The 14,211-nt window shown below is 40.9% G+C and overlaps 1 protein-coding gene across 1 annotated transcript in view; it reads right to left on the reverse strand.

Annotated features, from left to right (window-relative positions):
• Positions 1-1,405: 1,405 nt before the first annotated feature.
• Positions 1,406-14,211, reverse strand: part of chd5 (chromodomain helicase DNA binding protein 5) — a 32,954-nt gene continuing 20,148 nt past the window's right edge. Inside the window, exons 24-39 of the mRNA XM_008306924.1 lie at positions 13,415-13,589; positions 10,783-10,869; positions 10,556-10,644; positions 10,061-10,194; positions 8,930-9,074; positions 7,759-7,918; positions 7,569-7,648; positions 7,160-7,355; positions 6,971-7,060; positions 6,721-6,864; positions 5,773-5,881; positions 5,421-5,553; positions 5,107-5,302; positions 3,927-4,090; positions 2,584-2,710; positions 1,406-1,533 (exon numbers count right to left, since the gene is read on the reverse strand). Coding sequence (XP_008305146.1) covers positions 1,406-1,533; positions 2,584-2,710; positions 3,927-4,090; positions 5,107-5,302; positions 5,421-5,553; positions 5,773-5,881; positions 6,721-6,864; positions 6,971-7,060; positions 7,160-7,355; positions 7,569-7,648; positions 7,759-7,918; positions 8,930-9,074; positions 10,061-10,194; positions 10,556-10,644; positions 10,783-10,869; positions 13,415-13,589 — 2,157 coding nt within the window. The remainder of the gene's footprint in view (positions 1,534-2,583; positions 2,711-3,926; positions 4,091-5,106; positions 5,303-5,420; positions 5,554-5,772; positions 5,882-6,720; positions 6,865-6,970; positions 7,061-7,159; positions 7,356-7,568; positions 7,649-7,758; positions 7,919-8,929; positions 9,075-10,060; positions 10,195-10,555; positions 10,645-10,782; positions 10,870-13,414; positions 13,590-14,211) is intronic.

The raw sequence follows: 14,211 nt of genomic DNA on the forward strand, positions 1-14,211 counted from the left end.
TTCTGTTGAGGAAACACACTGCATCGAAGAACAAATCATTCTGGATTATCTCCTTTAATGGCACCAAGTGACCAAATACATCGAATTTTTACCTTAACATAAAGAGAAGCAAACAAAAGCTTGGTTTGCCTCAAATACTACACTTAAGGTGGCATTGCACCGTAAGCACATATGTTCTTATTTAGTCCTAACAGTTAAAAGGGAACTGGGGAAGTCCCTGGGATATAAGAGGAACAAAAGCCACCCTCCATTCAGGACTCTGGTCTTAGAGAGTGAACACTGAAGCCCTGTATGTGGACCAGATGAGTTCCTGTTTATAGTCAAGTCCCACTGGTCATGGCCCTAGGGTTAAGCTCTACAGCCACTACTAACATTCAAATATAGAAAGGATCACAAATATTGTACCATACACAGAAATACTCAGTCTTCTCTAAAATGCATTAAAAATCCTTTGTGTCACTCCAAGCGTTTTCTTCTGCTCAACACCAAGCCTTCGTCTGTATTCATCCATGTATGTATACATATTTTCACTATCATTAGACCTATGTGAGGTAAAATAAACAGCAGTCTCTGAGTATATACAGTACAAGAGGCCAACCTTAACTAGGTGTTGCAGTCAAGTGTCGCTGCATGTTTGGCAGAAATGACTTCTTCCAAGTTACCAGCAGGTGGCAGTCTTTAGAGGATTCAGACAGACTGTGTCCAGCTACTGCATACATGATAATAGTCTTTGATGCTTTCAAATCAATATTTTATCCACTGGTTACAACATGAATGACATAAACACATATTCAGTTAAAGTAACAATATTGGCCCTCAAAAAAAACAATCTCCCATCAAACTATGACTGAGGACGTCCTCCATTTTTCTCCTCTTCACAGGAACAAGCTCCGGAGCGGCACAGTCACAGTGTACAGTGAGTAGGCAAATGGATAAAAGCAACAGGGCGCACACAGAGTGAAAAACGTCGAGGCTGGCACGAACAGAACACACATTCCGAGAATTAGAATGAGCCCCAATCAAGAGCATCAGAAACTCACTAACTCGCTTGAGTTTCGCGTTGTAGTGCAGGGCGGAAAAAGAATCCTCTCTCTGAGAAGCTGCTCCGTTTTCCCTCCAAATCTGCAGCTTTCCCATCGCAGGTAAACAAAAACACATATCTACTGAAATTACTTCTATAGGATCCTTAAAAGATAAAAGTGCAACTGTTAAGATAGATACATCTGCATTAATCAAAAAGTTAATCGCCTTATCCGTAGACAGCAGAGAGCTTGATTTTTGTAGGTTTTGAGTCAGGAAAGAGCAGGAGACAGAGGAGGATGTAATGTAAGAGATGGGCAGCAGTCATCTATACAGATTCCATCCCTGGGAGTTTCTGACCTCGGGTCAGTGTTACAGAGCCGGTCTAGTCCTCAATACAGATGACATCACTTGGTTTGCCTGACTTGAGGTCAGGCGTCGCCACGTCTCTCAAGGAGTCAAGTGACTTCTTGTCCAGATGGCTTGTAGGGGGAGGGGGGCCGTTAGACGACACTGAAGAGGGAAGAGATCTAATGTTTAGTGGCTCACAAACAACACAAATATGGCTGTTGAGATTTTGAAAGCATGCTATAGTCAGTGTTATGTCAGATGTTACAAACAGAACAAACAGTAAATTTTACTCTTTAACTTTCTGAACCCCAAAACTCACCAGCATGTAGCATGTTAAAAAGCATGTTATCTCTTTTAAAAAATTGCCAAGATGAAAACAAAAAATGTGAAAACAGAAAAAATAGTCAGATTTTTTCCCGTCTCAGCAGTACTTGAACTCCTTATCTGTGGTGTGCCGTTCCATCAGAAAATTATCCAAATTTAACTTTAAAATTGTGATATTTCATCAAATGTGTCTCATATCAAAATTCTCCAAAAAATAAGCCAGTAATAACAATAATAAGCCGGTAATAAATAAGCCAGATTCAGTATAAAAACTAGAAATTCTGAGCTTTTCGGCATAACTGTTAAGTCAATAGTGATCCACGATGAATAATAATAGCACAGATGCCCAGAAACTGCTTGTGGTTCAGAAGGTTAAATTCAAATTCAAACTGAAAGTGAGCACATCCAAACTGTCTGTAGCAAACATTCACTCTGTATGCAATTAATGTGTAGCACAACATTCAGTCAAGATGTAAGTCTGCAAACAGTGACAGATGTCTGCAACATACAGTTCAGATGCCAATGTCATCATTTACCAACAATCTCATCATTTCACTCTATAAGTGCAATCTAATTATTATCATTAAGAAAAGTTGGCAAATACAATGAAAAAACGGCTGTTAAATAATGAGCATTAAGCTTTAAATTCATTGCAATTGGCTTGTCAAGTCTCGTAAAAGCATTGCAACAAAGATCAGTGCTGCTGCAAGTGAAACATCTGCAGACCTTCGCTTCGAAAATGTTAACAGTGCTTTTGCTAAAATGATACAATTCACTGTGAATGAGTTCTCTCAGTCTATTGCAACAATTATAAAAACTTGAGTTTCATGAACAACCTCCCTTTCCCGCTTATGTCACCTAGGATCGACTGCAAATGTTGATTGTTACCGCTGACGTAAGGTCCCAGAGGCATCTGACTGTAGTTGACCATCGGCTGTCCACCTGGTCCTCTGAAGCCTCCACCAAAGCTGCTGCCATACATCTGGGAGCAGCCGAACCCACCTTGGGCAAAAGGCTGACAAACACACAAACACAGGAATTACTCTGCTGCATGCTAGAAGGTTAACACGACTGATTCATGGGGAAATAATTGCTGTCTGTGATTGTAGTGATCCAGTATGTATTGATGCTTCTACACAACATTTCACAGGTTTGAGCTGCTTTGTCAGAGTGGTTCTGCAACAACTAAGCATGTAAAGAAAAGAAAGGAAAGCAAGTCCAATTGCCAACTGTCTCCTGGTTACGACGGGAGTTGGTATAGCAACCAAGCCGTGTCAGAGAACATGGCCAATCGGACGACTTGACTGAAACTGTCTCTTGTATAACAGATAAGAAAACAATAAAACTCTGGTGAATAGAGGCAGGAGACAGGAATGTAATGAGACAACGCTTTTTTTTTTTTTTTTGTTAAATCCTTTGGGAGCAAAATGTGGAGCTCAGTGGTGAAAGCAAACAACTAAAGGGATATTTTTTCCCCTCCACATTGCACCTGAGGAGACTGTTCCATGGGGAATAGTGAGTCTGAGTCTCCTTGGGTTTTCAAACGAATAATGCGGTTGCTGAGTCGTGACTACTGAGAGCTTCAAAGCTTTTGGGCCACAGCGCTTTTATTTCTTAAACTTACACCGCCCTGCTGTGCATTTCAGTGAGCCTTGTTTCCTCACCCTTTATGAGTTTTAGCTCTAAAATTGCCTGTTTCAGAACATCCATCCATCCATGATCTATACACCATTTAATCCTCACTGGGGTTGCAGGGGGCTGGAGCCTATCCCAGCAAACTCAGGGCGAAGGCAGGGGACACCCTGGACAGGTCACCAGTCCATCACAGGGCTACACAGAGACAGACAACCAAGCACACTAAGGCCCCATTTCAGGTAGCAAAAACGGTGATATTTGAATGCGTTTGGGCCTTTGGTTTACACGTACACTAAGCTGCAAGTCACCCGGCTACGTGTAATGCCTTACATTCACACCTACAGACAACTTAGAATCACCGATTAACCTCAATGTGTTTTTGGACTGTGGGAAGAAGCCAGAGAACCTGGAGAGAACCCACTCTGAACATGCAAACTCCGCACAGAAAGATCCCAGGCGTTGTAACTGGGATGCGAACCGGGGATCTTCCAGCTGCAAGGCGACAGTGCTACCCACTGTGTAGTCCCTATTTTAGAACAATTAAAGATAATTTTCTCAAGCTATCTGACCTTGTTAGCTGTCAGGTCTCATCTCACCTGCTGTGGTGGAGGTTCGCTGCCTCGGCTGGTGAGGCGGCTCAGGATGCTTCTCTCAGACATCTGCAGGCGGGCCGACACCGGCGGGATCCTGGACAGCATGTTGGGAAGTCGTGTCACATCTGCTTTCATGTCACTCAGAAGTTCCTCCAGCTGGTTCAGAACTGCGAGAACACACGAGAGCGGTTGTACTTATGTAAACGCTCAGTTCATTCCTGCACATGAACAACACTAGGGAGGCAAAATGCTTGGAAAAGTTGAGCAAAAATCCTATTAAAAATTAGTGCGAGCCTCAAATCATTAAAAAAGCTAATTAATTGTTTGATCCAGGACCTGAAATCATCAACTGCCAAGAACTGAACGGCGTAACATTTTTCACTGGCAAATAAATCAACAAGGGTCACAGAAAACATCATTTTGAAGCAACTTTATCATTTTAACGCTTCAGTTTCATACAGTCTTTGGCCTGTTCCCAAACTTTTCATCCTGCTAATCACTGTAAGCATGTTTTGATGGTGAGTCAAATTCGCATAAAATGAAACCACTGTGTCGAACAGGATCTTTTTACTGGATGCCTTTCAGAAGCTCTTCACATAACAGCAGTGTGAAAACATCTGTGTGCACTCGCTCTGGCACCTCATTTACCGTCTGAATGGATGGATAAACCTTAATCCAGCTGAAATATCTATGTTTTTAAGGAATTTACAACAGAGTGGCAGTGTTTTGAAACAAGAAAATGCGTTCAAAACAGGTCAAAAATGGTCTTTGTGTACAAGGAGATTCTGCTCAGAAAATAAGGATGAATGCTGCACTTAGAAAAAAAAAATTCAATAAAAGACTTTTTTTCCCCCAGTGTAGCTCCAGCAATCACAGTGCTGCATCGATTTTTTAGTAGTTAAGTGTTATTTCAATGAAACAATACTGTACTCACCCACATCAAAAGAAAAAACAGAACCTAGTATTGAATATGAAAGGCTTTCTGACTACAGTGAAGTGAAATATTGATCGTTCCAGGGCATTTAAACTCAAACTTTGCTCCTCCCACTGCAGCACAGCATACATGAATATGTCATTTTACTTGTAATAAGTCATGTGTGTAGGATTATTCTCCTCCTTTACCAAGGTTGGGCACTTGAGTTACAGTTACAAATGTTGCTATTTTTAAGAGTAGACCGCAGACCTTTGTGCAGCACAGCGTTGGCAGGCTTGTTCCCAGCCAGAGACTCTTTGGACAGGTGCTGGTGGGACTCTGCCAGACATTCGACCTCAGCAAAGCGAGTGTTGAGAGCCATGGCCGGGTGACTCGGGTCCTGGGTCATATTCAGGTAGGCTGCCCGCCGCAGCTGCTCCTCAATCACCAGAGCCTGCTCTAACAGCTACAGGGAGAAAGAAAATGAAGCACAGGCGTGACAGACATAATAAAAAAAGTCTTTAATCCTTGAATTATTTCAGTGTTCAGTGGTTATTTTTAAATCACAAAGACTCCAAAATTGCCTTAAAGCGGCGAGCCAGGAATTTGTTCTTCATCTCTAGGTAGTTGCCCTTATGCATCTCCGTCTTGAAGGGCTCATTCAGAATCGCATAACGCGGGTCATTCTGAATGTCTTGCCAGCGAGCATAGCCATGTCTGAAATAGATTCCTGGTCAAGGAAAACAAATGGGAGCACAGAAAGCTCATAAAATTCTTCAAAGGAAAAGCAAAGCCGGACCTGCTGAAAGCGTAGTTTTATATCACTTCTCAGTTGTGTAAATATCAAGCGTTCAGCTGCAGCTCCCTCATGTCATAAGTAATTACACTACTTTGCCAGATGCTGAGCTTCTCGCCCTTACATCTGGGAGAGGATACGTTACGATGCCAGCCAACAGCCAGTAGTCATGGCGACGGTGCCAGATGTCATGCATCTTTCCAGAAGACAGCGCCGCTCGCTCCTCAGTTTGCCAGAGGGTGTGTAACTCTGACAGGGAGAGGAATAAAGACAGACAGTTTCTATGAAAACACAAAGTGATGTTCAAGATGTTTCCAGCATTTAAAGGGAAGCATTTTAACTAACACAAACACACTTCATGGCAAAACAAAGTTCTTTCAATATGTGACCTGAAACAAACAGCCTGTAGTAAGACACTTAAGAGCATAAAGTTGGGGTGTATTAAAGAAAGAGAAACACAAGATACAAACATCCCTGTAAAGTCTAAAAGCAAAGACAGCTGTCTCTCTTCACTGAAAGTTAGAGACTCCAAGGATCACCTGAAGACTGTTTCTACTCTTAGGCAGCGACTTTGTGAGCTTATGACATTAAAAAAAATTTGATTTAAATGTAGTGTTTCCAGCAGTGAGATCAAAAATATCCCCCAAAAAATACTAGTTTGAGTTTCAGTTGTTACATTACTGTCTGTCTATTTACACTCTTCATGTTAAACATTTTAATTTAATTTCAGTTCAAACTGACCTGTGCAATATTTCACGCCGATATCATGGAAATGAGTTTGGATGATTCATAGATACAACAAATATTATATTATACTATATATCTATTGTTTTCTCCTTTTTAGATGAATGACAGATGCATGCCGCTGAGATTTAAATTTGTTTCTTTTATCGCTGAAATTTAGCAGCTTTAAGATAAAACACATGTTAAAACTGATTAAAAAATGTCTTAACAGGGTTCATATTATAAATTGTAATGGAGTTGACTACCAACTGGGAAACTTTGCTCATGAGAGAATTCAGTTCACGAGTTTATCTTTGGAGTACAGACTACTTGTTTGGTGAGTTTACTATCAAATCTGTTCTTACCTGTAAAACCTCCATCAGCGATATTGAACATGAACTTGGCTTTGAATCCGTTCTTGTCCTCCTTCCTGCTCTCATCCATCTCATCCAAAGTGTCTTTGTCCCCATTTAATCGACCTTCTAATGCATCTTCACTCTTCACATCGTCTGCAATAAATGGCAGAATGATTTCTCAGAAGAAACATCTATATAATAGGTCTACATGGACTCCTCATGAATACTGCTTTGCTTTTAGTTATTGAGTTGTTTGTACCTGGCTTATTTTCCTTGTCCTCAGTTTTTGCCAGAGGAGAATCTGTGTCTGCTTTTTCTGAGGACTTCTCTGTTTCTTTGCATGGCTCCGCTGAGGATGACAGAGACAAAAAAAAAAAAAGATTTAATGAACCTAGTACAGCCTTGCAGATGAATAAAATTAGCATCACATGGATTATGCAGTGCTCACTCTTCGGCGAGGTATGGCTGGATGGCAGCTCTGTCTGTTTGAGAGCTGAGTCTTTTGGGTTAGCAGATGGCTCGGTCTTTGTGGACGGTGACTCAGTTCTGTTCCTCTCATCTCCTGTTTTCTCCTCTGAGCTGGCCTTGCTCTCTTCACTGTCAGCTGCCTTCTCAGGTACCGTTGCCGGCTCGGCGCTGGAAGCCTGCCGAGGGAAAAACCGACAGGGCAACGAGAGGAGAAAGAGGAAAGTTGTTAGAGGGCAGGGAGACAAGTTAAAAAGGTGTCAGAGTTTGACAGAAGTGTCTTCTGAGGATGATGAGTTGTGGTTTCAGTGTGATGACCCATGAGAAGTTAGACAAGACAATAAAGGAGAACAGAATGAAAGTGATGGGTAGAGGGGAATAAAAGGACGCACTTCTTGCTCTGACAGTTTCTTGCTGTCTTGCTCTGTGGTCTCCTTGTCCTCAGCGGTGCCCAGGAAAGACTCACTCTTTTCTGCAATACAGAAAACAACTCAGCTTTTTGTCAGAAATGTGTCTTTCTGAGAATGACCTTTATCTTTACATAGAGATGAAAATCAGACATAACCAACACTTTGTTCTGACCTAGTGGGATGGGGGTACCAGGCTGTGTGGCGACAGGACTGGCTGGTACCGGGGTGTTGGGGTCAGAAGATACACTCTCAGTCAGTTTCTTCAGCTCCATGCCAATAGGAATCAGATCTGGAGAACTCAGCTTCCCATTTACGTGCTCAAACTCTTGCACCTACAGGAAAACAGATTGGTTCATACGATGACACTTTCTTCTCATATGGAGATTAGGAAGAACTGCACTGGAACGTAAATGCAGCACTGAATCATTTGTTACGTTTTCATTTTGTCTGTTGAATGATGCATCAACTCAGTTCAAACTTAGTTTTATTTATTACATCTATTTGCCAGAGGCTGCGTACAAAAAACTTTCATTAAAATACATCTGTCTCATTTCTCATCTCATAGAAGAAGAGCTGCGTTCTTCCAGATGCAGCTGCTTGCCAGTTACCATCTGCAGTCCCTGAGCAGGTAGACGCTAACATCAAAAATGTGTAATTTGTCTTTTTATTCAAATGAACACAGGAAAAATGCAATAAATGCTGAACAGTGTTTACTGTGTGTAGAGTTATACTAAATCCTCAAACTAATTAGCAAAGATAATAGTTGCTACTAAATACAACTGCAGCTGTTCACAGCGTATTAAGCTAGCAGTATCAAAATATCTGACTGCTGTTTAATGAAACTGCAAGATTTTACATCACAAATTTAGCCAAATAATATTTGGTTGGCATGCTCATTCTAAATGAATACTAGTAACTCTGAAAAATAGTCAACTGATGAATAAACAGATTAATAAAACTCAAAAATTGCCAGGTAAATTGTAATATTTGGAAATGATTCTACAGCTTGTGTTGCTGCATGACTTCCTATTTGCATAAATAAATATTTCTGATTGGAAGGTACTGCAGATGTTTCTGAACTTTACTGGTACAATTTCATTTTAGTAAGTTACTAGTCTGGAAAAAGCTAGTAGTTACTGGGAATTTATAAAAGTCATTACACACAAACATCTCTCTCAGGTATACACACATGGCAAACAAATGTGAAAAGTTAAGCTTGTTTCTGCCTGAGGAGTGCTCTTTCTCTGCTTCTGCCTCGACACGTTAACCTGCTTTTTCTCACAGCATTCCAGCATGAGACTCGGTGTTCTCGTGGAACATGTCTTTGGCTGAATAACCACTACCTTTTTCCTGACAAGGGACATGACTCCGATCCTGGTAAGAACATGCTGACGAGACAGCCCCTCGCGGGGGACTCCATCAGCAAAGGTCTCCGCTCCGTCTGCCCCCGGCTCACATAAATGTCTCATGAACAGAGACACGTAGGCCCTGAAGAACAAAGACATTTTAAAGTAGACATAAGAGAAATTTCTCAAAGGTTACTTGCACTAGTACCAGATTTTCAAACCGCTGTTAGGAGCTCAGGAGGCAGGAATACTAATAAAGGCAGGCACAGGAGTAGCTCTGGTAGGAGAAGCACTAACCGCATTCAGAGCAGAGGTAGTAGCGTGTAATGAAATAATTGTACATTACAACACCATTATTGGCTTGGCAAGATGTTCTTAGCAAGTATAGCACACTGTTTGGACTGGAAGTAGTGGTGGTCAGGGAATTTGAAAGTTTTAGCATTCTGGGGGAGTTTATTTTTTAGTGGGCGGTTTATAAGCTCACATTTAAATTTGACTTCTTTTGACCTAACAAAATGCCAAATTTATATGGGATTCAGTACTTTATTAGTGACCAAAGGCGTTGAAATAGCATTTCGATAATGGGAAATAACTTGTACAAAATATGTCATTTTATAGCTTAAATAAAATAAGAACATTCTGGATCATTTCTAAATCCTGGTTGTGGCTTGACTGCAGTCATAGAAGTAGTAGAAAGAAGAATAACAGCAATGGTAGCAGTAACGCTAGCAGTATTGGTGGGGGTAGCAATACAAGTTGTAGTACAAATTGTTGTTTTTTTTGTATCATTAGCAGCAGTAATTAAGTGTGGATGATTCACTTTAGAACTAATAAACACAGCCTAAGGGTAATTGCATTTTGCATATGAATCTCTGCTGCTGTCATGTCCATGTCTAGTTTATTCTAAAATGAAAGATCCCTGAAATTAGCAAGGCCGTCTTTTGCAGCCTTGATATGAGCATTTCTGAGCTTTGCTCGAGGCGAATAAACAGTTTTAACAGTTAAGGTAATGGCCCAGAGCTGCCTCTTAACATAAGGCTAGGCCCCTCTTGACTAAAAATTGTTGCTTAATCAAATAACATTAGTTGGTGCAACAAAGTTTAAGGATAGAAGGTGTGAGGGCATCACCTGAACTCTCGCTCACTCTTCCCTCTCAGGTCGCGAACCAGCCAATGAGAGTTGAAAGCATCCTGAGGAGGCATGCCCCAGCGCATGATGGCATTGAGGAAGGCTTTTCTCTGGCGAGCGTTGAACCCCAGGACCTTGTAATGACGATAATGAGAAAACACAGGCGAAAGAGAATATGCAGGGTAAAAGGTCAAAAAGTCAGAACTGAGCAGAAGGTTAAGTGTTTCACAGTGTGAGAACAATGTGACGACTTATTGATCCTAATTGTGTCCTTGTTTGCTGTTTTCCACAGAGGCCTGAACCAGAATCAACGGCACAGCAGTGAGGCCCGCTGGCATATTGCCGTATAGTGACCCAAAATTTCCTCGTTGTAAGCATACGGCATGAGGGATCCTACAGTGACCCCTTGTGTCCATTGTGGTTGACAGATTATAGTCTATACACTTTAAGATGCATGAGGACAACCTGTAAAGGAGGATGATTTGGAATTCATACCTCAATGCTTCCTCCAACACGTGCCAGCAAGGGTGGCAGAGGTTTGTCTTTCTCACTCTTGAGCTGCCGGCGAGACTGTCTGCGTCCACCTACAAACAACAAAGCCAAGTGCATTGTTAGAAAGACAGGCTAATTTAATTACAACCTTGATCAGCAGTAATTTGTGTGATTAATTCTATTACCACAGCTCAAAGTTAAATGAGGTTAATGATGTTTGTGCTGCTTACCTTCAGGCCTCTCCTCGAAATCTTCGTCCTCGTCCTCGGACCCCACGGAGTACTCCGACTGATTGTCTGAAAGATCATCCTGCCACTCTGAGCCACACATCAAAGAGAAACAGTACATTGCGTTCGCTTCTGTTGGTGGCCACCTGAGGGCGCCATGGCACTGCAGATTACTACAGACCACTACAGCTGCGCATGCACATACCGTACCACTTCTGTCCTCTGGAAGTGAGGTGAGAGTTGACAACTATGGCACACAATCACTTTAACTTAGAGTGTACTCTAAGCCCCAATGGGCTCTGAAATCTTTGCGCACGCTTCCAAAGTTCAACAACGGGACAACTGCAGCAGTAATAAACTGCTGTACTGCTGTGTTAAAGCCCATTGAGAAAACCAACATAAAAGCATGAGATATAAGTGAGCTTTGGGCCAGTATAACATGTTCTGTGGCACATATAATAGAGGCCAATAGCTCTTGTTAAGAATTACAACATAAGAGGATACACCCGAATGATCCCATGTTGAGATAATGTCACACTGTTGCCTCACTAATAACAGCCAGCATGTGAGAGCTTGTTCAGGCAGCAGCTTCAGCAGCACTGTTCTGATAATGAATTAGCTAAATATCAAAGGCAAACATGATGCTTCAGTTGCTCTACATGTTGTTGTACAGACAGACTTTCTGATTATGTCAATCAAATGATCACACTAAAACAATCTGGCCCATTCATTACATATTCAGATATAGTATTATATACACGGTAGGGCTGAACATGTAATCGATTTCAATTTGAAACTGAATTTGAAAGAATGCAATTAGTAAATGGCAATGACTGCAATTTGGGATGTACAAGGCGTGGCTATTAAATGATACTAATGCTGTAATTCAGTTTTATGGAAACTTTTGTTTGCCCGTTTATCAATTATACTACACTGTAGTGGCATATAGGCTGTGGTTTGACTGACACAAGCAGTGTTGCTCCTGTCATATTTTTACTCACTGTGGGCCTCTTTTGTACTGTAATAAAAAATCTGCACGTCTATGGAAACAGCACAAACGCAGCTAGCAGCAGAGAGAACTCAAAAATTGATTTAGTGCCGTACAACAAAGTTCTAGTGCCAATAAATCATAAAACAAAAAGAAAAAAACAAAAGTTGAATTTCTTTTTATCATTTATATCCTAAAAATTGAAAAGACCTTAAATCAGCAGTTACCACTTTAAAAAAAAATGCTCACAGGTGTTCCAATACTGGAGGGGAAACGTGGCAGCTCTACATACTGTAGATAATTTACTATTTACATATTTAATTGGTTTTCATACTTGTGGTCCCCGATCTGCTCTGTGTAAACACAGCCTGCAGTTCAGCTGAAAAATCCTAGAATCTTTGTCACATAACAGCTGAGACACCAACGGCTCTACGGTGACACCGGGGGAGCACAGACTTCTTTGTTTTTCATAGAATCTGGTAAAAGAAGGGCTTTATTTTTGGCAGTTTTTAAAATTTGAGATACAGAATAAAGTGATTTTGCTGAAATTTCAAGATTTTAAGCTTGATTTTGGTTAATTTTCCCTTTGGAACCACAGATGAGTAGATGAAAGCCATTCTCTGGCTCTGATAAATGTTGTAATTTTGGCAGTTCTTAAAGATAACCTGCTTTTCCAACCCTCCAGTGGGTTTTGGGGTTTAGCATGTAAATAGCCACACCCATACATTTTGCAGCACATGTGACCTGGTGTTTGAACTGTCAAGTTAATGATTTTGTAAATCTATTGAACTCTAAGTATTGAACAAAAGTTTGAAAAAATATATTGTAAATCAGTTGCAAAGTCATTCCGAGGAATTGCAATTACATATTTCCCAATAACATTCAGCCTTTTTACTAAAATGTGCCTTTATAATAGGGGCAGATTAAGGCAACAGATTTAAGTGACATATTCAAAGCGTCAGTACAGATCTCCCACTTTAAAGAGGCTACTCAACATGGATCTGTGTAACTCAGAGAAGTATCTATAAGAAAAACCAATAAAGTCTTAATCTTTAAGATGATCTGTTTAGTGGTGATGAGTTCGGTGTAAAGTGTGTTGTCATACAGGCAACAGCTCCCAGAATGCCAATTCAAAATGCAACATTTAACTGTTGGAGGCAGTATTACACCTTGTCACTGCTAAACTGCTGGAAAATCCTTTGAAGACAAGGAACAGATTCATACAATAAACCCTAAATACGAGTCCACAGAGTGGCTTATTTAGAAAATAATGCCTTTTTTTTCCTTAAGAATATGCTTTTGGCTCGCCTGCCTCGTGTCCACAAGCCAGCTGGTAAGCCGGTAGCTAACAAGCCAGAAAGCTCATCTATTCTGTATTCTTCTTCCAGGGTTCTCTTGTGTATTTCTGCTCATATTTAAAAATGGGCTGGAATGCCAAATCTGGTACCAACATTTAAAACTAGTGAGGCAATAACAGAACATGGCAGTTGTTTCCACAACGCTGCCAAGAAATTCAGTATTTTTCTGTGAGATAATCCTCAAGATTAAGACTTTAGAAATAGGTCTTGGTGGAGGCACAAGGCAAAACAATGAAGCCAGACATGTGGGTGCTGATAGAGAAGCTGTGTGTGTGTTGACAGAGCCTACCTTGGTCCTCCTGGGTCGTATCGTTGTAGTTGACCTGCTTTCGGATGCGTTTGCCTTTGCCCAGGTTTCGGGCCAGATCCTCTTGCTGCTGCTCGTAGTGGTGGCGGAGGAGTTTCTCCCAGTAGTCTGGGTCCACATTCTCCTCTTGCTTGATGATCTCCCGCTCCACCTCCTCCTGAACAGACACATAGATAAACATTGGTGAGAAGGTGATATATAGGATGACCGTAAATAAACCACTGCAATTTCTGATACAAACATAGAAATACTGCAAAAATTAAAATCTCCCCTAAAAGAATGTGTCACTTTTATGAAATGCTGATTTGACTTGAATTAATTATTATTGCTGTGAAATCAAATTTCACATTAAGTGTCATCACGCTATTGTCGTGGAAATACAACTATTTACTGCAGCTTTTGTGAAAATGCATTAAACTAGCTGCCCTTGGACTTCAGTATAAGTATTTCTAAATATGTCCTTGTGTTACATTTTGTCCTGAATCTAATGTAAAATATTTTAACTTATGATCATGGTATGCCTTAATGCCGAGCAACAAGGCATTGTGTAACAAGGCTCAGGATCCTGGTGGGCTCATTGTGAATTACAAGATCACGGCGAGCTTTTACATTCAGATTTATTGTATCTTTAAAAACAAAGCATCTCCTACATCATTCAATATTTGGAAAACCGATTTCTCATCCTTTTATTGGTCCAGTAACATCTTGTTACAGCCCTTAGCGGCCTTGACCCTTCTTTTATATTGATGAACCATTCATGACCCTGTTTCATGTATGTA

The sequence above is a fragment of the Stegastes partitus genome, unplaced genomic scaffold (assembly GCF_000690725.1).
Source record: "Stegastes partitus isolate 25-593 unplaced genomic scaffold, Stegastes_partitus-1.0.2 Scaffold49, whole genome shotgun sequence".
Classification (NCBI taxonomy): domain Eukaryota; kingdom Metazoa; phylum Chordata; class Actinopteri; family Pomacentridae; genus Stegastes; species Stegastes partitus.